This window comes from Orycteropus afer, unplaced genomic scaffold (genome assembly GCF_000298275.1).
Source record: "Orycteropus afer afer isolate SDZICR_OR568_19922 unplaced genomic scaffold, OryAfe1.0 scaffold00042, whole genome shotgun sequence".
In the NCBI taxonomy this organism is placed as follows: domain Eukaryota; kingdom Metazoa; phylum Chordata; class Mammalia; order Tubulidentata; family Orycteropodidae; genus Orycteropus; species Orycteropus afer.
Window position 1 is genome coordinate 11,206,710 of NW_006921629.1, and position 25,014 is coordinate 11,231,723.

General features: G+C 43.1%; 1 protein-coding gene across 1 annotated transcript in view; it reads right to left on the minus strand.

Annotated features, from left to right (window-relative positions):
• Positions 1 to 16,260: 16,260 nt before the first annotated feature.
• The window catches only part of METTL16 (methyltransferase 16, N6-methyladenosine), a 110,091-nt gene continuing 101,337 nt past the window's right edge, over positions 16,261 to 25,014 (minus strand). Inside the window, exons 8-9 of the mRNA XM_007937459.1 lie at positions 17,012 to 17,185; positions 16,261 to 16,878 (exon numbers count right to left, since the gene is read on the minus strand). Of these exons, the coding sequence (XP_007935650.1) occupies positions 16,261 to 16,878; positions 17,012 to 17,185 (792 nt within the window). The remainder of the gene's footprint in view (positions 16,879 to 17,011; positions 17,186 to 25,014) is intronic.

Sequence of the window (25,014 nt, forward strand, 5' to 3'; positions counted from 1 at the left end):
CCGCTACTACACCGGGGCCGCAGCCAAAGCCCGGACCGGAGCCCCCGCCCGCCGGGCCGTGGCGTCTCACGAAGGGAGGGGCGGGGTCCTGCGTGGGCTGGTCCCGCCCACCACAGGCGGTGCGCGCACACGTGGCCTGGGTGGGGGCGAGGGAAGATCAAGCCCGGTTCGCGCGCAGTATTTCCGCTTTCCCGCCTCGCTCCGCCCCGCCTGTAAGCCACAAGTTGAGCAAGTGCTGAGTGTTTGGGTCACGCCGAAATCGGTTTTGCTGGAGAAAAGGAAGGGTGAAAAATTCAAGGTTTAAATTAGTTCAAATAAGGATATTCTAGGTCAGGGAAGCCTTAGGGTGTTAAAAACTGATACGATTCCCCGGGTCTCCGCTCTCTACCCACACGTGACCAAAATCCCGCAACCTCCAAGGCTGTCGCCAATTCACCCCCACCCTCACCCCGGGATCCACCCCTGGGCGGAGCTGACGGTAGGAGGCTGACGGACAACAGGCAGAGAGCGGAGTGGCGATCCGCTTCCACATTTTTCCTCCGTCCCTCCCCCCGCAGTGCGTTCGCATCCTATTAGGCGACGTCACCGGGCTGCGGGCCAATGGGCGGCCAGGACAACACGGCATGGAGCAGCTCCACATGGACACCCCGCACCGCCAGCCTTCTGTTTAAAGGGACAGTGTCTGCAGGGTCACATTGGCGTGTAAGGATGGCATCACTGGGTGAGAGGAGGGTACGATGCCGAGAGGGTAATCCCATAATCTACCCTGGCCAACTCTCTACTCTTCACCAGCCTCCCTTCGACACCCAAGCCTTTTATCAATCTTTCCTCTAAACTTTTGTCTTTGTCCACGCGTGTCTGATATGGGTGGAGAATCCAACTGTGCCACTTCAAAGACAGCCCTTTGCTCTGGGGCCCAGGCGTACGGTTAAGGAAAAACGTCCACAGCGCAGGTCGAGGGGGCGTGGCCCAAATCGGGAACAACAACGTGGAGGGCGGAAGCCCGGCCCTCCCAACGACTGGGACTCCGAGACCGCGGGCGCAGGGCGCGGGGCGCGGGGCGCGGCGTCTAGCTTCTATTGAGCTTGCGGGGAGGGCAGAGACCTCTGGCTGCCGTGCCCGGCCACCTCTTCCTGGCTCTAGTGTTTGGGGGCTAGCGAGGTACAATCAGAAATTCAAGACCTTTTCAGGGCAGTTTCCCAAATCTTCTCATTTTCCAGAATGGGAACTGACGCTCAGAAAGGGACATAAGGTCACTCAGCATTCCAGCCCTAGGTTAGGGTAGAGCCAGAGTTGGGTCAAGGTGAGGTCTTGGGAAGGATTGAGAGCTGTTCCTCACTCGTAGAGACGACTCTGAAGCCAGTTCTGGGGAGGGGCCCCAAATTAGGAAAAAGGCAGGAAGGAATAGCAAACTACCCAAACTAGAAGGTTTCTGACCATTTAACACTTATTGGGGAACCTTCACCTAAAACCCAGCCTGCTGGCTCTACGGTGGACCCACTGATACAAACCCCAGCTGGTAATGATAGGCACAAGCCAGCAGGAGACATACTTGGGAGCACATCCAATTCCACCTTCCCGATGCTAAGCCTAGGGCCCCTCAGTCCAGGCCCCAGACACCATGGAGAGCATCGTCTTTCCTTTGCCAACATGTTCTCAGCAGAAGGGATCCTGAGCCAGTGAGCTCAGGATCCCAAGGCCTGGATTTCACCATGACACAAAGCCAGAAAGTAAACCTTTATGAAGACATCTGAATGGCAGGGCACCCACCAGTTCACTTCCACTAGGCCTTCAGAGTGGTATGTGCCCACTTCCAGGACTTGCTCAAGAAGAGCTGGACGCATAGAAAGCTAATACAAACGTATGCTTGATGGGTTGCTCCTTTTCTTTGAGGGCAGAGGGCATCTCAGGGGGAAAAAAAAAAACCTGCACAGATCTTGGAAATCGGGTCTAATAAATGGAAAGTGTTTGCCAGCACCAGTCGAGGGAGCTCTACCTTCGCAGATCTAATGACCCAGTACTCTGGCAGCTGAGCATGAAGAGGCCATTAACATATGACTGCCCGGGGTGCCACTAATTTTGCTTATATCAGACATGGAAAGTGAAGGAGTAAGACAACCCAGCCCTTCTCCATGGGATGAGCGTTCTTTTCCTGAGAGGGCTAGACCTGTGCTGGCTCTTTCACTGGCTCCTTTAAACCCATCTGCCACCTGCCACCAACGTGGTTGGGACCAGCTACTCTTCACTCCTAGAGGTGGTGGCAAGAGGGGAGATGGATTCTGAACAGCACACGTAATAGTGACCTGAAATGCTGTTTACCAGATTCTCACTTTGTTTGGCGTCACCACTGTAGCCTTCAGCCCAGTGGTCCAGGATACTCAAGATAGCTACACCCAGCTATACCTCTGCCTTCCTCAGATGGTCACAGCCCTACAGCCTGGAATCTCTTCTGGAGACTGCTTCTTCTGGTCAGGGAAAGCTCTATCCCATTAAGGAGGCATATCTCTGACAGACTTCTAAAGAGATCCTTACTTCAGGGATGGGGAACAGGAGATAAAAGTGGGGTGAACAGAGACTTTAATGCTGGCCTTTCCCTTGCCCCCAATACCCTATCTGCTGAGGCTTAGTGGAGATGCTTGCTATTTAAAACAAACAGCCTTACTGGCTTCACATGATCATCTGTTTATTTGGGTCATGTGGGGACAGCAGCCAGGGGATGTTAGGCAAAAGCAAGAGTTTAAAAAGGAGGGTTTTTCTGGGCCTATCATTGGCCTACTGGAGCCTGAAAATGGCCAGAGTTTCTTACGTATCAAGATTTCTCCAGTCAGGGGATGGACAGGGGGGTAGGAGAGAAATATTAAAGTGGTGAATGAAGGGGGAAGGGAGGATGAATAGGAGGGCTGTTTGACATTTTAGTCCCAGCTTCCTGTTCCAAGGGGGTACTGCTGGGGTAGAAGCTGGCAGTTATTTTTATTCACTCAAGGGAAAGGGAAAGTCAGTCTTTCTGATGTTTCAGCAGAAAGGTTAGCACATGCTTTGGGAATTGTCCAAAGACCAGCTGTCTCCAAAAAGTGGCTTCTAAAGTTTCTTTATGGCTTCGGTGTGCTCGATACCCTTGGGGCAGTGGGAAACCTGGGTCATGCCCATTGTGGGCTTTCTCATGAAAGGATTTCTATTTTCAATATTCCCCCTCAACAGTCTTATGCACCCCAATTCCCAGTCTAACTCCCATTATGTCCCCCAATTTTTTAATATGCTGAGCTGGAGACATCCCTTTAAAGAGACTGTCTTCCTAGCCCCCTACTATTCATCACACTTACCCCAACAATTAACTATACAACTCTGAAAAGTACGAAACAGCTCCATCACCCCTTCAAAGCATAAGTAATGAAATGGGGGAAATGGTGTGAAGCCGAAAGTATAGATACTTGCACTAGGTCCCAGAAGACATCCTGCCATGTCAGGCCTGACTTCTCATCTTTTACAACTAGTTTTATGGATCCTTCATTCATCAAAATTAAAACAAGACTACAGAGAGAATGTCAGCTGTAGGATGAAGTCGGGGGGACAGATGACTATTAAACTCAGGGACACACCAGGCAGCATTTATTTAACAAATATTTATTGTGTGCCTAACATGTGCCAGGCACTGAGCTAGGTATTCTAATAGCCAAGGCCAAGTGACCTTTGATAACGGAGTGGGTAAAAGGTCACAGAACAGAACTCAATTCTGCAGTGACACCTCAGAAAGGTTACTTTTGCTCCCCTCCATCATGCTGGATGCAGCACATGAGAGAATTTAACTACACAAAGACCCACAGGGTATCAGTAACACCCATTTTAGAAAGCTGGATTCCCAGTAATCTGATTTTTCTCAGAAGGGATAAGAAGAAATTAAGTGGGTTTAAGGTGGGGTTAGTCAACTGATTGATTCCTGGCAAGCCCTGCCTAAATAATGAAAGGATTTTTCATTACTTTGATGGAAGTATTTTATGCTATTTTCGTAAGCTGTCGTCAAGTTGGTCCCCAACTCATGGTGACCCTATCAATGCACAACAAAACGCTGCTGGTCCTGCACCATCCTATAAGAAACCCATTCAGTCACTACTGATGTAGGCTCCCCAGAACCAGAAGTTCCCACAGAAACTTCACTTACCTTCCCCATCCCCAGATATTGTCAGAGGACCACTCCTGAACCCACAAAATAGGTAACATCAAGTTCTACCACGTGTTCCCTCTTCACTGCCACAGTGTCATAGCTGAAAGAATTGAGATCACCTTGTCCAACATTTGAAGAAAATGTGCCTTATCCAAGATTAAAAGCTGCCTAGTATCATATGGGATGAGAAGTAGCCCGGTCCTCCTCCTCTGTCTGGGACAGCCCAGCCTGGGGAAATGCTATCAGCAAGGGGTCCAGAATACTTAAAAACCACATGGAAATGGATGATGATGGATAGAGGACTCCTCCCCTTCTGGTTAGAAGTTAGTAATATTCATTGATTTTGTTTAGTGGTGCCCAATAAACAAGCTTAGCAGATGACTGAGGAAGCAAGGAAAGAGAGTAGGACTTGGGATCTAGGGTCTCAAATGACTCTAGAGGATACTGTACTGCCTCAGGCCACTCAGAGCAAGCAGACTTCTGACTGGGCTTGTGTAGGTTTCCATTCCTTACTGGTGTTTCTGGCCAGCCTGTAAAGGTGACTAGGGAAAGGGGCAGATCTTTATCCAGACAACCACCCTGGGTGTGGACACTGAGTAATAAGGAAAGAAATGCAATTCACAAGCAAAAAGGGAGGAGTCACGCTCTCTGAGCCTTTCTGAGAAACCAAAGAGGCAGGCTAGCCAAGCCATGCAGTTAGAGCAGTGGGGGCCAAGGGTGACAGTGGGTGGAAAACTTGGGGAGGAAGGAGCTGGTCAAAGTGGGAAAGGAAAAGGGAAAGGATGAAGACTTCAGTTATTGGGAGGAAAAAAAAAGTAGTTTTGTGGAAGTAAATAAATTCAGGTCATGGGAGTGAGACTGGGCAGAAGTTATGAGTAAAAAGAGATGGAACCTGGCAGTATGAGTCAAGAGCCAGCTAGATCATGTTGCAGTGGCAGGACACTGGTGATAGGGAAGGCCCCTCCCTGGGTAGAGATGATGGAGTACAATCAATGCCCCATGGAATGGGCTAAGATCTGCTGTCCCAGCAGTATAAGCTCACACTGTCAAGCAAGGCCGCATGCAGGGTCAAGTCTCCAAAACCCAAAAGATCTGCTGGTGGGCTAGTAGCTGACACCTTCCCAAGAGTATACAGGGTCCCCCCAGCAGTGACTTGATGGGCACAACCAGATCTCTTCCAAAGGCTCCAGGCCCTATCAGGAGAGTCTATACTGAGCAGTGCTGGGGACACTGTTCAGAGCCTAATGGCAACATGCCAGCCACAGGAGCTGGGATAGTTCATCTACACTGTGCCCCCTATACCCAGTCCGCTCTGCTCCCTGTCAAGGACACCTCAGTTGGGATTGCTAGAGCTCACTAGTCACCTCTTGAAGAGTTCTTCTGTGACAACTCTAAATCATTTGTCAATCACAATTAGGTCCTTAAACCTCACACAATATACCAACATAAATTCAAATATTAAATGAAAAAAAAAAAAAAATCAGAAGTAGCCATTAAAACAATAAGTATTTTTCTGCTGTCAGAGTAACAGAAGAGTTTTCTAGCAAAAAGGCACACCAAGACAATATAAAGGCACAGCATGTAGATATGATTACATAAGCCCTTTAAAAGTTCCTAACTGTAAAAAAAAAAAAAAAGTCAAACCACCAAAAATAATAATAAAAGGCAAATGACAAAATGAAGAGAACTGGCAACATATGTCCTCACAATTCAATAAGAAAATGAATACTTGGATAGAAAAAAAAAAGGAACATAGAACATCAACAATAAAGAAATACATATATAAATAAGAAAATGTTTGACCTTGCCAATACCGTAATCAAATTAAAACAATGAACTAATTTCTTACCAATCAACTCAAAGAATTTTGAACAATTAGCTCCAAGAGCTATCAAACCAAAAAAAAACCTCACTGCCATTGAGTCAGATCCAACTCATAGCGACCCCTCCTTGGTTTTCTGAGGCGCTATCACTATGGAAGTAGACTACCCAACAAAAAGTGAGGAAATGTAAATTGTCACAACCTTTTAGTAAGCAACTGACAATAGATACTAAGAGCCTGTAAGAGTGATATCCTCTGATTCTGTAATTTCACTTACACAAACTTATCCTACAGCAGTAAGATAAATAAATGTATGAAGATTTTTATACAAAGATATCCACTGAAATATTACTTACAATAGTGAAAACTATAGAAAATGTACATGTGCATCAAGGAACAATTTTCATTAAAAGTAACACTCACAACCATAGCATGTGAACAAAGTAGGGCTGTTAATACACCAAAATATTAACAGTTGTTGTCTTTGGGCACTATGAATTTTTATTTTCACAAGTTTTCTGAGACATATATTAGTCTTATCAGGAAAAAATTATCATAATATACTGCTAAATGAAAAAGATTATAAAAGTTATACTGTACAATATGACCCCACATTTGCTGCTTAAAAATATAGACGCATATAGAAATATCAGGACAAAAAATGTAAAATAATTTCATTTGAGTAGTGGAACTGTAATTTTTAATTTTTTATAATGAAAATGTATTACTTCTATAAAATGAAATAAAAGGTGAGAAAAGTTAGCCTGTGCTGATTAAGAAGGGCATCCCATTTGTTTGGCATCTTTTATCTCTTGACCTCAACTAACCTGGCCTGTCTCTATAGGTCTATTTCCCATCCTAGTCTCTCTTCTGAGGTGCTCCCATTTCATCCTCCAAAGCAGGTTTCTGCATCCCTTTTTCCCCAAGAACACCTAAATCTGCTTCCTCTGCTACTTAACCCTGACTTTACCCAGCCATCATTTAATTTAGTCCTATAGTCCAGGTGAGAAATAAGGAACATTAAGGCAGTGGCACAAGGGATAGAGAGGTAGGCTGGATTTGGAAGATGATTCTAAGTGGAATGGAGACAATTTAGTCAAAGATTTTAGTCCTGGGTGGTGAAGGAGTGGGAAAAGCTGAGGTTTCTAATCTGAACAGTGGGGTGGGTAGTGATCAAGATACAGGAAGAGAAGCAGGTGTAGATACAGCTCTAGTCCTCATGGAGATGTCTCATAGAGGTATGAAGAGGTTTCAAGGTCCCTCCACAGTGGTTTGGATGCTGGGTGTCAGGAATGTAGAGACGACAAACAGCTGAAGTCATGGGAGTAGATGAAGTCACTCAGAAGTGGAAAAAGAGAGATTAGGCTCATTAGTTAGATTCCTTGGGATTCTCCCCCTATTAAAAGATGAGAAGAGCCCTAAAAAAGGAGGGAGTAGGGAGATAGCAACCACACTGCAGGAGCTGAAGTATATTAATTAAAGGTAGGAGAGTAGAGGCAGCAAACATATAGATAATTCCACCAATGGCAGAAGAGGTATATACAACAGAGATCACAAACTGATGGCTCATCAGGTATTTAAAATAAAATATTGAATTAGTTGACAGAATTTACAATTAAATATATTTCTCATAAAACCAAGATTTCTGGCTTCCCTCAAAAAAATCAGAAGGTTTGTGATGGAAAAATCACACTGATTTAAGAGTAGGATTGCACAGCTGATTAATATAATTGCTGTCAATAAGTTGTACACCTGTAAAAATTTGAATGGTCAAGAGTTGTGTGGTAGATATATTTACAACAACAAAAAAGAGCAGCTGCTGAGGTTGCTTATGTACAACCAAACATCTCATGAGATTTGGTTTCTTGGTTTGGAGGCTGGGGTCAATGGTTTTCTGGGACATTCCAGTTAATTGGCCTAATACAGTGTTATTCACTGAGTAGTGCCTGCATCTTGAAAGCTTGCAAGTGGCCATCCAAGGCACAACAATTGGCCTCTATTTCCCTGAAGCAACAGAGGAAAAAGGAGACTCAGGAATGGGAGGAGGAAATGGAATGTGTGGCTAACTGCCTCAGTGAACAACTGCCTCCTCTGCCATGAGACCAGAAGAACGGGATGATGCCCAGCTACCATTACTGAACATTTTGATCAAAGATTCCACAGAAGAATCCCGATCAAAAGGGAGAAAACATAGAAAAGAATTTTAAATTCCTATGGACTTTCTGGAGCCAAGGTGGCTGGATGAATCCCTGAAACTATTGCCCTGAGATAATCTTTAAACTTCAAATCAAAAACATCCCTTGAACTCTTCTTAAAACCAAACAATAGTTTAGCTTACCTAGTAAAGAATGTCTACCTTAAGCACAGTACTCTTTTAAGAACTATATGGGAATGAACTGACTGCAGCAACTCTGAAGTTTAGATAGAAACTGTAGAGGGCAGTAAGTTTATGTTAATGTGGAATAATTCACTAAAGGAGGGTGAGAATGGTACAACTTGAAGAATGTAATCGATGTCATTGAGTTGTACATGTAGGAAGTGTTGAATTGATGATCAATGTTCTACTGTGTATATTCTCAACAACAGGTAAGTAATTTTCAAAATCATCATAAGACCCAACATCGGCACCTATTTTTGCCTGGCAGTAACCAGCAGGGGTTTATAAAAGCTTCCTGCACAAGCTCTTCTACTCTTACTACCAATGCTTGCCCTTGGGAATGAAAAAGCCCTTATCGATGCTCATTCAGAGCTCACTGAAATACAGGCCAGAGCTGGTCCATAAAGCCCCACAATACACCCACATTTAGCCCTGAAGGCAGGAATCCTAGGACACACAGGTCTGAGGTGACAATCCTATGTCACACCAGCAAGAGATAATCAGGTCTCCAAATCACAAACCTATGGGAGCAGGCCCCTGGTCACCCCACTCTATCTGTCCCAGGAGGGCTTCAGCAGTGCTCTGTGGACAGCCTTCTTTTTGCACAGCAGCAGCACAAGCTGCCATTTCCCTGGAGAATGGCTGCTGGAACCAGCCAAGTCCCCCAGCTGGGGATTTCCTGGCTCTGTGTTGCTTCCAGATTCCTGGACCACACTCCCTAAATGGCTCCACCAGATGGCAGGCGGCCTTCCCTTTCCCCAGATTTACACTAGCTCATCCACCTACCTAGGGAAGAGGACTGACTGGTCTATTTCTGACAGTTGATAATTTCTCCAGCAAGCTCAAAAGAACATCAGTTTTGTGTTGTTCTTTAAGTGAAATATTTGGAGCTATGTATTAAAAAAATTATACCTCTCTTCCATTATTATACAATTATGTATTGTCAAAGAGTCATTAGCTAATTATTAGTTATTTTACACTGATACTGGTCCAACATCTGCTTTCATGAGACAGTTTATTTTGTGGTTTCATTAACTACTTAATTATCTGCACTACTGCCAAATAAAAAATTCTGTGAAGATTTGGTAGCATGAAGAACTAATTGTGTGCAATTTCACTTAAAAATATTGCTCACTAATCCTAAACTAGAAAATATTACGTTAAAGTGCTAAACTGTAGAGTTGGATGAAATAAGTTTCTCTCTCTTCTCCATGTCATGTAACTGAAATTTCCTTCCACAGAGGTGAATGAAATGACACTGGAAGTCCCTTTCCATCCTAAGTGCAGTACTTATCGTGGAATCTTGATATGTGGTATAAGAACACAGTCCTGAATTCCTAGACCTCAGTTTAAACCCATTTCTGAGACTTAGCTCTGTGAATGACCTTAGGACAAGTTACTTAAGCTCTCTGAGCTTCCATTTCCTTTAGCTGTCATACAGGGACACCACACACCTCAGAGTCATAGGAAAGAGGACCAATCTCTCTAGATGCTGGTCAATCAATGTTGTTGTTGTTGTTATGTGCCGTCAAGTCGGACCCGACTCATAGAGACCCTTCCTTGGGTTGCTGAGGCAGTATCACTACGAAGTAGATTGCCCCATCTTCCTTCCGAGGAATGGCTGTTGGGTTTGAACCGCCAGCCTTCTGGTTAGCAGTCAAGTGCCTTAGCCACTATGCTACCAGAGCTCCTGGTCAATCAATAGTGGGTCCCTATTCTTCCTCCATACCATGCAAGTCTGGCTTTTGCTTTTGGTCAAAAGGTAGTCTTCTACACCTGCTATTACACACTTGTGGTCTCAGGCTTTTCAAATTAGTCTACTGGCAGGAGATTTTCTGACAAGACACCGAAAGGAGGAGGAGGAGAGGGTTATCAGTGAATTAAGAAGCCTACTCTCTGTTTATGCACTCTTCCATATGTTTTAGTACTTCTCTAAGTGTTAATACAAATCCATGAAGCAAGTATCCCCCCCCATATTTGATATGAGGAAACCAAAGCTTAGTAAAACTGACTTACCCTGTAAGGAACTGGACTATAAACCATGTCTGATGAACTGCAAAGTCTGTGCTCTTTGCTCTATTTTTCACTCTCCTTCAGTGGTTGGAAAAGTATCTTAGATGTATACATCTTTCGTCGTCCTCAGGGTATCATATATAGCCAATTCTGCCAGGCCCATCTATCTGCACTTTCTGGTCCCTCCTTCTTACCTCAGCTCCCTGGCTCGTGATCTTCTACTTTCCTAAAGAAGGCCTAGAGAGTCCTTGATGCTTCTGTTTGGGCTGAGAAAGGCAGACAGGCTACACACCTCTAAGGGCATTCAGAGGTACAAGGCCTCCCCTCAGTCACAACACAGTCCCCTGCAATAAAAGCACAGCTCCAAAAGGCAGCATTAGCTGTTCTAAAAGGGAGCATTAGCTGTTCCAACCAGCAATTAAAAAAATAAACCACTGTTTTAGTCATTTTGGTGAGTCACAGCAGAGGATCTGAATGTCTTTACAGAGCAGAATAGGAACTCTCTGGTGTGTGTGTGAGGCCCTGCTGCTAGTATGGTGAGGCCCATGGCGGGCTTCTAATATTGTGCTGGTACTGGCACCAAGAGCTATGCACTTGGGATTACTAGAAACATTCCAGAGCATCAGTGCCCTGCTCCAGGAGGCTGAAGCCAATTCACATTTTCCATTAAGCCGCCTCTGGACTTTATTGGGTTTAGTACCTATTCAGAGAAGTCCTCGTGGCACAGTGGTTAAAGCACTTGGCTGCTAACCAAAAGGTTGGTGGTTCAAACCCATCAGCTGCTCCACGGTACAAAGAAATGGCAGTCTGTTGCTGTAAAGATTACAGCTTTGGAAACCCTGAGCCAGTTCTTCTCTGCCCTGTGGGGTTACTATGAGTTGGAATCAACTTGATGGCAGTGGGGTTTTGGTGCCCATTCAGCAAAAGACATCTCCAGAGCACCAACTTCCTCCAAAAGGTGGTGTGGTCTCGTCCCTTTCCCAGGGGCACCCCGGATGTCTGGGCAACTGTTGCACTTTTGAGACTTTCCCTCCCCCAGAGGACTCCTGACTTCATTTTTCCTCCTTATGTGTTTATCTATGGGGCTGGCCACTCATGTCTGATCCTGTGCCAAAGAAATAAGAACAGACGGAACTTCTTGACCACAATGGACCTCAAAGTTAGGAATATACCTGTTCTGCGCAGAAACACCCCTGGAAGGAAACAAGACCCAGCTAAGCCACATGTACACAACACAGAACCTCTCGCCAACGTGTGATGTAAACAACGTTTTGTGCATTAGTCAGCCAGTCAACCATGAACCAAAAACAAGAACTGATAAAAGATCATTGAAACCACTTTCTTTCCTCAATATTACTTCCTCACACTTGTTGTTGTTGTAATGTGCCATCTATTCGGACCCGACTCATAGCGACCCCTCCTTGGGTTTCCAAGGCAGAATCACTACAGAAGTAGACTGCCCCATCTTCCTTCCAATGAGTGGCTGGTGGGTTTGAACCGCCAGCCTTCTGGTTAGCAGTCAAGTGCCTTAGGCACTACGCTACCAGAGCTCCCTCCTCACACAAAGGGCTTTTGAAAAGTTACTATTTGGAGATCAAAAAAGATCCTCCCCCCCAACAGTACTCCCATTAACCAGCTACCATAAAAAGTTTATCCAAAGGACTGAACCAACCTGGATACATTTTAAATCAGCAGGATAGATGAAAAGAAAAACAACAGTTACCTGGGACCATAAAGAAACATAAAGATTGAAAGGGATTATGCCTAGATAAAAAAGACTCTGATGTCTCATCTGTCATTTTGTCATACTGTGGCGGCTTGCATGTTGCTGTGAGGCTGGAGGCTATGCCACTGGTATTTCAAACATCAGCAGGGTCACCCATGGTGGGCAGGCTTCAGTGGAGCTTCCAGACTAAGACAGACTCGGAAGAAGATGTAGCGGTTCACTTCAGAAAAAAACGGCCACTGAAAACCTTATGAATAGCAGCGAGACATTATGTGATATAGTGCCAAAAAAACACCACCACCTACATTAAAAGACCATGGGTGGTGGTTTTTCTATTCTACTTTTATTTTGCTAACTTTTTTGTGAAAATTTTACTTTTTTACATTAAAAAAAAAAAAAACTTAACTGGGTGGCAACTGGATAACTCAAGAAAATACCAAAGCCAATTTTATCCATTCCCACAGTTAACTTAGGTGGTTAATAAAGGCCAAAGATGCCCCCGTGTGGCTAGAGAGGAAAATGCTGTGTTGGCAGGAAGATAAGGGCTCCTTGAGGCTAGTCAAGAATTTATTCACTCCTTTTCTCTTAGGAGGCCTCAGTTCCACCACAGCTTTCTCCATCTTTTCCACAACTAAAAGTTTTACTATCATCAGAGCTTAGAAGTTAGAGTACTCACGGTAAGCTCTGTATACATTTAATATATACATTTAAAATATATATTTAAATACACACACATATACATACACACTAAACACATCAACCAGAATCCTTCAGACACTGGGCACTCCGACACCGAGGCCAGTCTGCAAGGATGGGCAGCAATGCACTGGTATGTGAACAGCCTGGCAAGGCTGTGGGGGTGAAGGAACCAAACTGTTGAAGCACAGCCGATTCCAAAGAACAAAAACAGCTTTAGTCCCCTCAGAAAACAAGCTCTGCTTCTGTTCCCACTTTCATTATCAAGAGATCAGAAGCTAGTGCCAGGGATCAGAACAGATTTAAGGTAACACCAAAGAGATTTCATTTCATACCAATCCACCAACATGAATTGATCTCCAGACGCCAAAGGAAAGTATCACCCAACATTATGATACATGGGTCAGTAAAGAAAACTTCCTTGTCCCCACTACCAAAGATGTATGCTATCACTCAACTATAAAGTATGTGCATAACCAAGACCATTTCTAGATGTCCTCTAAAAATGTTTTCAATGCTCTCTCATCCAACAGTCTACATCAAGAAACACACATTCTTCTCAGAGAAGGAAATGAACACACCCAGAGAAGGCACTCACAGCTCTAGTACTTCTAATACTGCAGCAGCTCCCCCAGCCACAATTTTATTACTATTTTTTTAAAATCCTCACAGCATTAGCTTAACACCTATAAAATCACCTCCACAGCACCATGCCTTAAACCTGGGGCTATGAAGCACATATAGACACAGACCACATGCCTCCAGCTACAGAGTATTCTCTGCGACCCCCTAAGTAGACTTAAACAATTGCCAACACTGTGCCTGAAATTCACTTTCAACAGTGCAAGGAGTATAAATAAATAGACCACTGTTATAACATGGAAAAAAATACAAGAATTAAATGGAAAAAAAAGTGTTACATTAAACCCACACACTCACACAATCTCATCTATACAAAGAGAAATGGCAGGAAACACACTAAAATATCAAAACTGGTTTTGTTAGAGAAGGCTGAGATTAGAGCTGATTTTGTTGTTTCCTAATTTCATTTTTCCAAATCTTCTTTAATGAGCATGTGATATTTATATAATGAAACAAACAAGCAAAAATAAGACTTACTGATCACTTGTTGAATGAATAGTTGCCACTTAACGCTATCCTAAAATTTTATCAAGAAAACTAGATTTGAGCAGTTGTGTATTATTCAAATGTGATAGTCATCAGCACAGCAGTATGTATGGTATGGGTAGGGATGGCAGAAAATTACTGGACCAGAGGCCCTGAATTAAATCTTGGCTGTGTGACCCTGGGCATTGGTCTCCTCATCCTATCAAATGAGGAGCTGAAGGACAATACTAGTTCTTAATACTCAGTGGGGAGCTCTGGTAGCATAGTGCCTAAGGCATTTGACTGCTAACCAGAAGGCTGGCGGTTCAAACCCACCAACCATTTCTCGGAAGGAAGATGGGGCAATCTACTTCCGTAGTGATATTGCCTCGGAAACCCAAGGAGGGATCACTATGAGTCGGGGCCGACTCAACAGCACATAACAACAACAATCCTCCGTGGGTTACTGAGTCCTGTCCATAAATCAGGACCCTCTTCCCAAGCAAAAAGTCCCACCCCTTAAAAAAAAAAAAAAAAAAAAAACACATATACCCACAGAACTTTTAGAAATTACAGGTTTATGGATTCTCTAGGGGTCCATGAGTTGGGTTAAGAACACTGGTTAACCTTTCAGCCAACCAACCAATAGGCCTACAAAGTGAACAGTAATACCTATGATTCTCAGAACAATCAACCGTAAGAGACCAAAAGGGCAACATGTGCCCATAACAATGTTCAGAAGACAGGAAGGGGTAGGGAAGATGGGCAAATGGAAACAAGGAACCCAGGGAGGAAGAGGGAAGTGTGTTGTTACATCAAGGGGACTGTCACAAAACAAAATGTGTACAAATTGTTGAATGGGAAACGAATTTGCTTTGTAAACTTTCACCCAAACTACAACAAAATATTCAAAAACAAAAGCACTGGTCAATATGTTCTTTTCCACAGCTCTGACTCCACTATCACAAGGAGGCATACAGTCCTATTTTCATTTCCTGTCTCTTTGCTGAGGGTCTGATCTACTGCTGCCAAGATATATCAAGGTCATCAACCTTCTGTCCTAACCAATAGCCACTACTCAAAGGGGTGATTTAACTACTCAGTCACACAGTCTTGGTTGTAGGTGGCAAGGAGCCTGGCACCATACTCAAACATTTTAGTCTAAACAGAACCCTAGGCTGCTGGTGTAATAATCAAGCTGTGAAAGTTAAACACAGCAGAGGGTAACTGCCACACCAGAAGAACAAAAAAAGAGACTCCTTTTCCAGAGGCATTCCATTCCAATTAGAAACATATTTGGAAACATGGTTACTCTGGCCTCAGAAATCTCCAATGCTAGCAGGTAAACACAAAGCGATTATACATGAATCCACAAAAAGTTGTACGTGGTAAGCAACAACTTATCTGCCAAGAGATGTGATTTTCCAAAGTTAAGTGCTGTGCATACTATCTTCTTCCAGTTCTTATTTTTATCAAAAACCACTTACCCACCCAAAGCCAAAAAAAAAAAAAAAAAAAAAAATCCCCCCAACCCCAGGATTCAAGTAGGCTTGATGGTTTTCAATTCTGAACAGTCTTATATTAAAAACAAAAACAAATCTCCACATCAAATGTCAAAACAAATGAAAAGCATAAAGTAGTAAAATCACTACAAAATGACTGGAGGTAGGAGTATAGCTGGATTCTGTCGTGTCTCAGTCACAACTGGGTGTTTTGCTTCCCTAACTCTGTTTCTGCAACAAGCACCATTGAAACAGGTGTGCATGTGACTTTCCACAGGTGCTCCCAGATCCGCTCTTCCTCCTGGCATGACTCAGTTTCTCTCCCTGACTCCCCCACCACCTAACATCAGGCCAGTTCCTGTCTCAGGTGTGAGGCAGGGATAATTCTATGTACCCAGAATGAGTACATCTTGAAGGTGACTCTAGAAGAGGGCACCAGGGCCTATCTTGCCCTGGTGAACTATCTGGAAAAAAATGAGAGGAAGAGTCATCCTTCCTCATGAAGCAACCTTGGTGGCGGAGAGACTAGAGCCCAGAAACAATCCCTTGGTCTCAGAGAACCAGTCTAAACTGAGGTGACCAGCTTAAGTTAGGTTTAAATCCCTCATGAATTTACCAATGGCTTTTTGTTATTGCTACTAAGCACAATTCTTCCCACTGAATGACCATAATACAACTCCCTGTAACTTTAGGGGGAAAAAAAAAGGGGGGGTACTTAAAAATGGATTAAGTTGTTTCTGTTTTTAGAGTACTCTGCATAATGATACTAATGGCCAAATTCCTCCTGGCATCCTCCTGGCCACTCCAAAGCAAGCTGCTTTTACAGATACTTTCACCAACTATGCAAGAAGTTTGGAGTTAACTAGCAACAAGTCTGAAAATTTGGTTGCGTATATAGGTACAAAGCTGATTCATCAAATCCCTGTTCTGGCCCTCGACCCAATGCATTTCAACTAATGCATCATCTACCTCCTTCTTAACGTTTATCAAACACTTAAACAGATAATGTCCAGCCACTCCTTGGAGATGTTTCCCTTTTCCAGCCACTGGGTTACTGAACTGCTCTGATGCCTCTCGGTCCTGGGGTCCATTGCTAGTGCCTTTACAACTTTCTAAAACATCTGTCCCTCCCTTTTCCTCACTCCTTTCATCTTCCATGTACTCTGGGTTTTCTTCTTGGGAAAGGGAAGGCTGGTTTGGGCCCTCAACAGTGACACACTCCCCTTCCTGTGCAGCAGGCCTGCATGTGGCACTCTCCAGGGGGCCCTGGGCCAAATCGTGGCTATTGCCAGATTCTTTAGGGGTGGACTTTTTCTCTTCCAAGGCTTGGATGACACCCTCAGGAGCTCGGGGAACTTCTCTCAATTGTCTCACTCGTTCTCTTTTCTTTCTCCTTAAATGAATCCAGGAATTTTCTATGGCTGTTAGGAAAAGGCTAACTTCCTCCTTTCCACAGGGAACTCGCTTATGCTGGACCTATTTGGAGAAAAAACAGAATTTTATAGGAAATAATTTTTTCCTTCTCTTCTTCAAATTCTTTTTTTAAAAAAGAAGAAAAGAAAAAATAAAGAGTATTATAAGTACTTCTTCAATATCCTTAACAAGATACCTTCAGGTCAGTGAGAATTTTTTCAATCCATGTCGTCACAACTACTATGCCTTCTGCTGTCTCAGAACCCAAAGACGATGCTTTGAGGGATAACTCCTTCATCACAGACTCCAACACTACAAATGTAATGGGTTTTCTTGGCTTCTCTAATTTTCTTCGTTTACTTGGTGGCGACTGAAAGAAAAAGAAGGCATGGGAAAAGAGAGGAAAGTTACAGAAATCATTAAATCTCATGTATCATAATGGACTCAGGTAGGGAAATTTCTATGATGTAACTTTTACCAATCATAGAACACTCAAAATGCAAAGGTCTTTGCTCATGTTATCTTCAATATTTAGAATCACTCTGCAAGTTAGGTTTTCCACCTCCCCGTTCTACAGATGGGAAAACTAAGATACAGAGCAACTATGTTAAGAGCTCAAGGTCACACAGCTAGTAACAAGAGTTAGAAATTTGAACCCTAAACCCAAGTTTTTTCTACCATGCCATACTGCCTCTGTCCTGGCTATCAGTATACCACTCCCCCAATTGCTAAATATCCTATTCTACCTGTTTTGCTCAAAGGAAGCCTATACAATTATTTATTGCATGGCAACTCAAGGACCCTGGGGCACTGCACTCTTTTTCCATTGAGAACTGGAAGGGCTGACATGCTAACTCGTAGTTTGAATTTGTACTTGCTGAGGCTTGAAATAAAGCAGCCAGTGAACCACAGCTTGTGACATCACAAGCTTGGAATGACCAGGGACAATAAGATCACATGGACTAAAGATGAGGTCTGCTGAATCTTGGTTAATGTTGGGATCAAACCAGTGGCTACCTGGCTAAGCACTTCCTCTCAGGTGGGGAGAGGGGGATACCAATTCTGAAGAAAACACTGGATTTGAAGGTAGTTCCAATTAAACAAGATTGCCATCTTTTTTTCTATCTCAAGCTTAGAAGGTGAATTATACCCTGCACACTAGAGGGACTCAAGCTCTTCCGTAAAAACTAAATGACATCACTGTATTTAAAATTTCTTTAAAGTGAAAACTTTCTAAAAAAATTTTTTAATGACTCTTAGCTATATGACTAAACATAGATTTAAAGAGACAGACTTGTACTTGCTCACAAAATTCATCAAAACTTTAAAAATTAAGACAATTCTAAGGTCAAGATCAAAATGAGCAGATGAGGCTAGTAAGGAGAAAGGCTCAAAAAAAGTAAATGCTAGTTGGCTTTTGAAGATCCTGCAAAAAAGAACCCTGGTGGCACAGTGGTTAAGTGTGTGCTGGTGACTCAAACCCGCCAGCTACTCCAGAGAAGGAAGACATAGTGGTCTGCTTCCCTGAAGATACAGTCTTAAAAACATTATGGAGCAGTTCTATGTTACAGGGTCACTTTCAACTGGAGTTGACTCAGTGGCAAACGGTTCCTGCAAAAGGAATCCCTGATAAATCTGTAGCTGCTACCTCTAATTCTATCTAGAAACACTGTCAGACCGTGTATAAACACACACTAAGGTGCAATTACTAGGTGAGGCTTTTTTAAAATGTCAATCCCACACTCCATATATCCACAACCAAAGGAGCCTGTCTGTTCAATGCTAGAACACTTTTAAAATATCAGAAATGAACAAATTAAAAAATGGAAATTAAAGAACGCTAGAAAACAAACTTAGAAGAAAGAAAAGGACTAAAAGCAAAGGGTATGTGTGAGTAAGAACCTGCTCTTGAGAAATGAATAGTAGACTCTAAGTCCTGCCTGAGCCTAAACTTGTTCAGCTAATGTTTCAGGCAAGATCAGACAGATCCATATTGACATTGAGACAATAGTATTGCTATTGCTCAATCATGCAGCATGAGAACCATAATTTCTATAGTTTATTGAGAGCCTCGCTGACATTTTGACACTTTGCACTAAGGTATTATACAAGCCACTCCTCGGAAGGAAGATGGGGCAATCTACTTCCGTAGTGATACTGCCTCGGAAATCCAAGGAGGGGTCGCTATGAGTCAGGTCCGACTCAACGGCACATAACAACAACAACAACAACAACAACACAAGTATTAAGCGGGGGAGCAAAGACGGTAGTGGTGTTGATAGTGATGTGGTATGTGTATGTGTATAAAATAGGGGAGAAGAACCAGATTCTCCATTTCACTTCCCAACATCCAAGGCTGCTACCATGGCACCATGACACGGCCATCCCTGATAGTACACACAGCATGCTAAAGGCCATCTACCAGTACGGCTAAAAGGACAGCACCTCAGACCTCCTTGGACAGAGGTGGTAGTCATTTACACCCATAAATTGCAATTGGCAAAGTAAAGATATTGCTGTGTTTCTCACTTGCCATGCTAGGGCTAGCCCTCAATAGTCTTTTTCCATAAGTAAGAATGAACTCATTACTTCTACAATTAAAGGAGACACAGCCTCACCAAATCTAACACGAGCTCTACCGGGATCCACATTTCTAGTTCTGAGGGAGTCAGACCAACAAGAAACAACTTACTGTCCTGTTATCCCAAGTCTAAAAGAATTTCCCATCTCCAATACGGCTCTTTCATTTGGCATCCAGGCTCTGGTTTTCCACAGACAACGGTCAGTCAACGCATGGGAAATGCGGAGGGTTTCTAATGAATTGCTTGAATACGTACATACACATATATACGCTCAGGATTATTTTAAATTTAGTTTAACTCTACTATAGAAACTAGTCACTTAAGAGACACTTAACATTATATTCTAGAAATTCTGCAAGGTTTTTAAATGATTAAATGTTAAGCATTGCTTAGAATAAAGCAATCATCCCTCTCCCACTCTTGCGTGTATCAAAAATCCTTAGCGAGTCATGGCCATACAATAAAAAAAAAAACCTCACTGCCGTTGAGTCAGATCCGACTCATAGCGACCCCTCCTTGGGTTTCCGAGGTGGTATCACTACGGAAGTAGATTGCCCAATCTTCCTTGCCAAGAGTGGCTGATGGGTTTGAACCGCCAGCCTTCAGGTTAGCAGTCAAATACCTTAGGCACTATGCTACCAGAGCTCCTGTCGGGGCCATAGTAAAATAAAAAATAAGATCAAGAAATAGTTAAATTCAACCTCACAAGTCCCTGGTATTAGGTATTTTTACACCCCTCACAACACAAAATCTAATAACAGAACCTGTCTGTTTTTCTCAAATTAAAATCATCTTCTTTGGCTAATACACTGTGACCTAAATCACAAATATTATAAATGAAGGGTATGACACTCAAACTGTCACAATCTAGTTTAACAGGCAAGGTATACAAAAATAATTTAACATTTTAAAGGTGAAAAAAAAAACCAACCATTTACAGTGGGTAATCCAGTTTAATGCAAAGAACCAGGTGAATTAACAAGTGATTCTGGATTAGAAGACAATCTAATCTATTGCTCTGAAATGACAATGTGAAATCTGGGGAGTTGTAGGTCCCCTCCTATAAAGGATACAAATTTTGTATTATTTGAATTGCAAGGATTCAGTGGACAACAATCAACAGGGGAAGGAGCTTCAGGTGTTATTTTATTACAATGTTTAAACTACATTAGATTGAAACCAAAAATTGAGCACAAAACAGTTCTTAAATTAAAAAAAAAAAAAATACTTTAGCTAGCAAGAAGCTCTGGTGGTCCTGTGGTTAAATCATCAGGCTGCTAACCAAAGGTGAGCAGTTAGAACTCAAGCAGCCACTCCAAGGGAGAAAGATGAGGTAAGTCTACTTCCATAAAGATGTACAGCCTTAGAAACCCTATGAGGCAGTTCTACCCTGTCCTACAGGGTCACTATGAGTTGGAATTGACTCAATGGCTCTGAGGTTTTTTTTGTTGTTCTGTTTTACCTCACAGGGCTGTCTACACATTTCTTAAATGTTCACTTTTACTTTGATTTCTAGATCTCAGTAGCACGAGCAGTCAAGAAACTTTTAAATAAGGTGTAACTTACCACAAAGGAGCTCTGATGGCACAGTGGATAAGGCATTTGGCTGCTAACCAGAAGGTCAACGGTTCAAACCCACCAGCTGCTCCACAAAAGGAAGATGGGGCAAGCTACTTCTATAAAGATTTACAGCGTCGGAAATCCAATGGGAGTCGCTGTGAGTTGGAATTGATTCAGTGGCAGTGAGTTGGTTTGGTTTGGTTAACTTAATACAAGTTACAGTGTAGTATCTGCTATACAGCCAAAGCTCTGCTGTTAACTATAGCTGAAGCAAAAACTCCAGTGAAGCCACCAAATCAAAAGTCAAACTCACTGCCATGGAGTTGATTCCAACTCACAACAACCCCCATGGGGAAGCAGACTGCCTCATCTTTCTTCCGCAGAGCAGCTGGTGAGTTCAAACCACCAAACTTTTGGTTAGTAGCCAAATGCCTTAATCATCACATCACCAAAGGTCCTAGTGAAGCCACAAGCTGCATGAAATCATTAAGCTGTTCCTAGCTCTGGTGGCATAGTGCCTAAGGCACTTGACTGCTAATAAGAGGCTGGTGGTTCAAACCCACCAGCCACTCCTTAGAAGGAAGATTGGGCAATCTACTTCTGTAGTGATACCGCCTTGGAAACCCAAGGAGGAGTCGCTATGAGTCCAATCGACTCCACAGCAGTGTGTCAGCATATGCAAGAAAAGAGACATTTGGCTAGAGACTTGCTGAGTGAAGGCACCACCTCCTGGTTTTGACAAAACAGCTTCTAGAAGTGGAAGGATGGCCTTGCATGAGGAGGGGTGCTCTCAGCCATGGCATTCATGTCTCCACTGCTCTGCCACCTTCTTAAGGTCTACTGTCCCATGTCCTCACAGGTTATCATTATCTGGAGAAACAATCCACTTACCAACGCTGGCAACTGCCAAGAACATGGACAAGTGGTGTGCTACGAAGGGCTCACCAAGAGTGCCTTGTTCAAATGTGTATCAGCTGTGCTGTCATGAAGTGGACTGCATATTTCTTTGTCTAAGGGTATATATAGGAGCTCTGGTAGTGTAGTGCCTAAGGCATTTGACTGCTAACCAAAAGGCTGGAGGTTCAAACCCACTAGCCACTCCTCAAAAGGAAGGTTGAACAATCTACTTCTGTAGTGATACTGCCTCAGAAACCCAAGGTGGAGTCATTATGAGTTGGGTCCGACGTGATGGCACATAACAACAACAACAAGGGTATATATAAGAGCTGTGGTGGTTGTGTCAAAGGCATCTGACTGCTAACCAGAAGGCTGGTGGTTAAAGCACAGCAGCCACTCCTCGGAAGGAATACTGGGCAATCTACTTCCAAAGAGATACCACCACAGAAACCCAAAGAGTCACCGCTATGAGCTGAAACCAACTCGACAGCAATGAGTTTTTTGAGTTAAGGGTATATATAACAACAACAAACACAACACACGCCGTTGAGTCAGATCTGACTCATAGCGACTCCTCCTTTGGTTTCCGAGGCAGTATCACTACAGAAGTAGATTGCCCAACCTTCCTTCCCAGGAGTGACTAGTGGGTTTGAACTGCCAGCCTTCTGGTTAGCAGTCAAGTGCCTTAGGCACTATGCCACCAGAGTGTCCAGTAACAATCCTGTGGACATCTCTTTTGCTATTTTAATTTGACATTCTGTTTAAAATGTACTGAAATCATCCCCAGGATATATATAAAAATAATGAAAAGAAGAAAAGACAAGGGGAAGAAAAGCTTATGGAGAATGTCATTTACCCTTAAGTACCCTTATAACTTCATATGTATATTTCCTTATGTCTTGGTCCTCTAGTGCTGCTATAACAGAAATACCACAAGTGGATGCCTTAACAAACAGGAATTTATTCTCTTACATTTTAGGAGGCCAGAAGTCCAAATCTCAGAGTGCGGGCTTTAGGGGCTGTGTAAAGGTCCCTCAACCTTGGGCTTCAGCTCTGCCTCTTATTCCAGGCCCACTGGAGCTAAGGGCATCTCCTAACTCAGGCAGCTGCTGGCTGCTAAGGCTGATGAACCCAAGGTTGGCAGGTAAAATGGCACAGTCTCAAGATTGGCAGGCAACACGGCAGGCCATTGGTTCAACTCCAGGAACTGGAGATGAAGACCTGGCCAAATGCAGGATCCAGATGTGCCAAAAAGCTAGAGACCTTCTCAAAGCTTCCCCATTAGAAGCAGGCTACACCCCAAAGGCAACTAATTTAACAGCTCATAGCAAATTCCACCATGGAAGTGATTACGATTCCATTGTGGGGAATAACCACATCCAGCTAGCAAGTTAATCAAAACCACAGTCCAGCCAAGTTGACACACAACCTTAACTACCACACTGTATATTAAAAAACACAACAGTGGAAGGATAAACTACAAAATTATTTAAATAGTAAAACCATGGAGAAGTCAGGGATTAGGGTGGAAGAGACAAGGACACTAGACTTCTATTTACATCCTTTTTTTATTTGAAAACAATGTGATGTAATTACAAAAAACAAAACAAAACAAAAAAAAGACCAATCTTTAAAAATCACAGGTAAAATGAAATAACCCTAGTGATAGGTACTATCATTATCCTCCTCCACTTTACAGCTGAAGAAACTGAAACTTAAGTAACCAGCTCAACATAAAGCTAGACAGGGCCTAGCTCAGCAAAGAGCGTAGACGCCACACGTTAGACTCAGCGTTACACATTGTGCCAGAGGTAAACAAAATACCAACAGAAGCTGATGCAGAGTACCAATGACTGAAAGAATTTAAGTACAGTAAATCCAGAGAAAGGATTTTGTTGTTGTTGTTGAGAATATACATAGAAAACATACACCGATTCAACAGTTTCTAATTTCATGACAATGATTACCTTCTTCAAGTTGTACCGCTCCATCCTCCTTTTCTCAGTTGTTCTTCCCTGATTAACATATAAGCTCACTGCCCTCTATGGTTCCTATCGTATCGTTCAAGTTGCTGTTATCAATTTGATCCCATATACATAATTCTTAAAAGAGCATAATGCTTAAGACAGACCATTATCACTAGTTAAGCTAAATTACTGTTTGGTTTTAAGAAGACTTCAGGGGATATTTTTGGTTAAAGGTTTAAAGATTATTTCAGGGAAATAGTTTCAGGGGTTCACCCACCATCCAAGGCTCCAGAAAGTCTAGAGTCCATGATAATTTGGATTAGAAATCTTCAATGGAATCTCTGATCAAAATGTTCAGTAATGATAGCTAGGCACCATGCAGTTCCTTTGGTCTCATGACAACAGAGGGGGCAAGATTTCTATTGGCTGAATGGTTAGGTAGTCATTATGCAGAAGCTGGCACTGAGCTGAGTTACAGTGGAGTCAAAAGAAAGGACCAGACAGAAAATAGGGTGTTAGCAAAAGCATCATGCAAAGTCTTTGGAGGCTAATATGGTGGAAGACAGAACAGAGAGGAAAACAAGGAGTGATGAGGATGGAACTCAAAGTCAAGGACAGATTTGGGAGGCCAGGGAGCCAAATGAGGAGCCAATCCTCACCCCATTGACAATGAGTAGACACTCAGGAATTTCTGAGAATGGTGAACTTAGGATGACTCCAACTGACTCCTAGACGAGAGGCTGCTGGGATGGCCCACAAGCAAGATGATGAGGGCCTGCATGAGTAGGTTGAGGGGAGCACAGTATCAGCTGTGAAATCAGGCTGACCTGAGTTCCAAGCTGACTTTTTTGAGCCTCCAGTTTCCTCATTTATAAAATAGGGATAATAGCATCTACTTCATTTGCTTGGTGTCAGAGTTAAATAAAATGAGATAATGGTGTGAAGCATTCAACCATCATAAAAATTACACCCAGGTCTTCAAATTTATAAAACTTGATAGCCTGCTCACATCGTTCCTGAATACAATTCCTACACTGGTGATCTCTCCTTCATAGTCTTCTCTAACAAACCCAGTGTCATAGTTGGAGCTGTGTGTCAACTTGGCTGGACCCCAGTTCTGTGTGGTTGTTCCCATGATGGGATCAGATGACTATGTTCTGAGTGGCCAGTCTGCCCAAGGGGAGTTTCCCTAG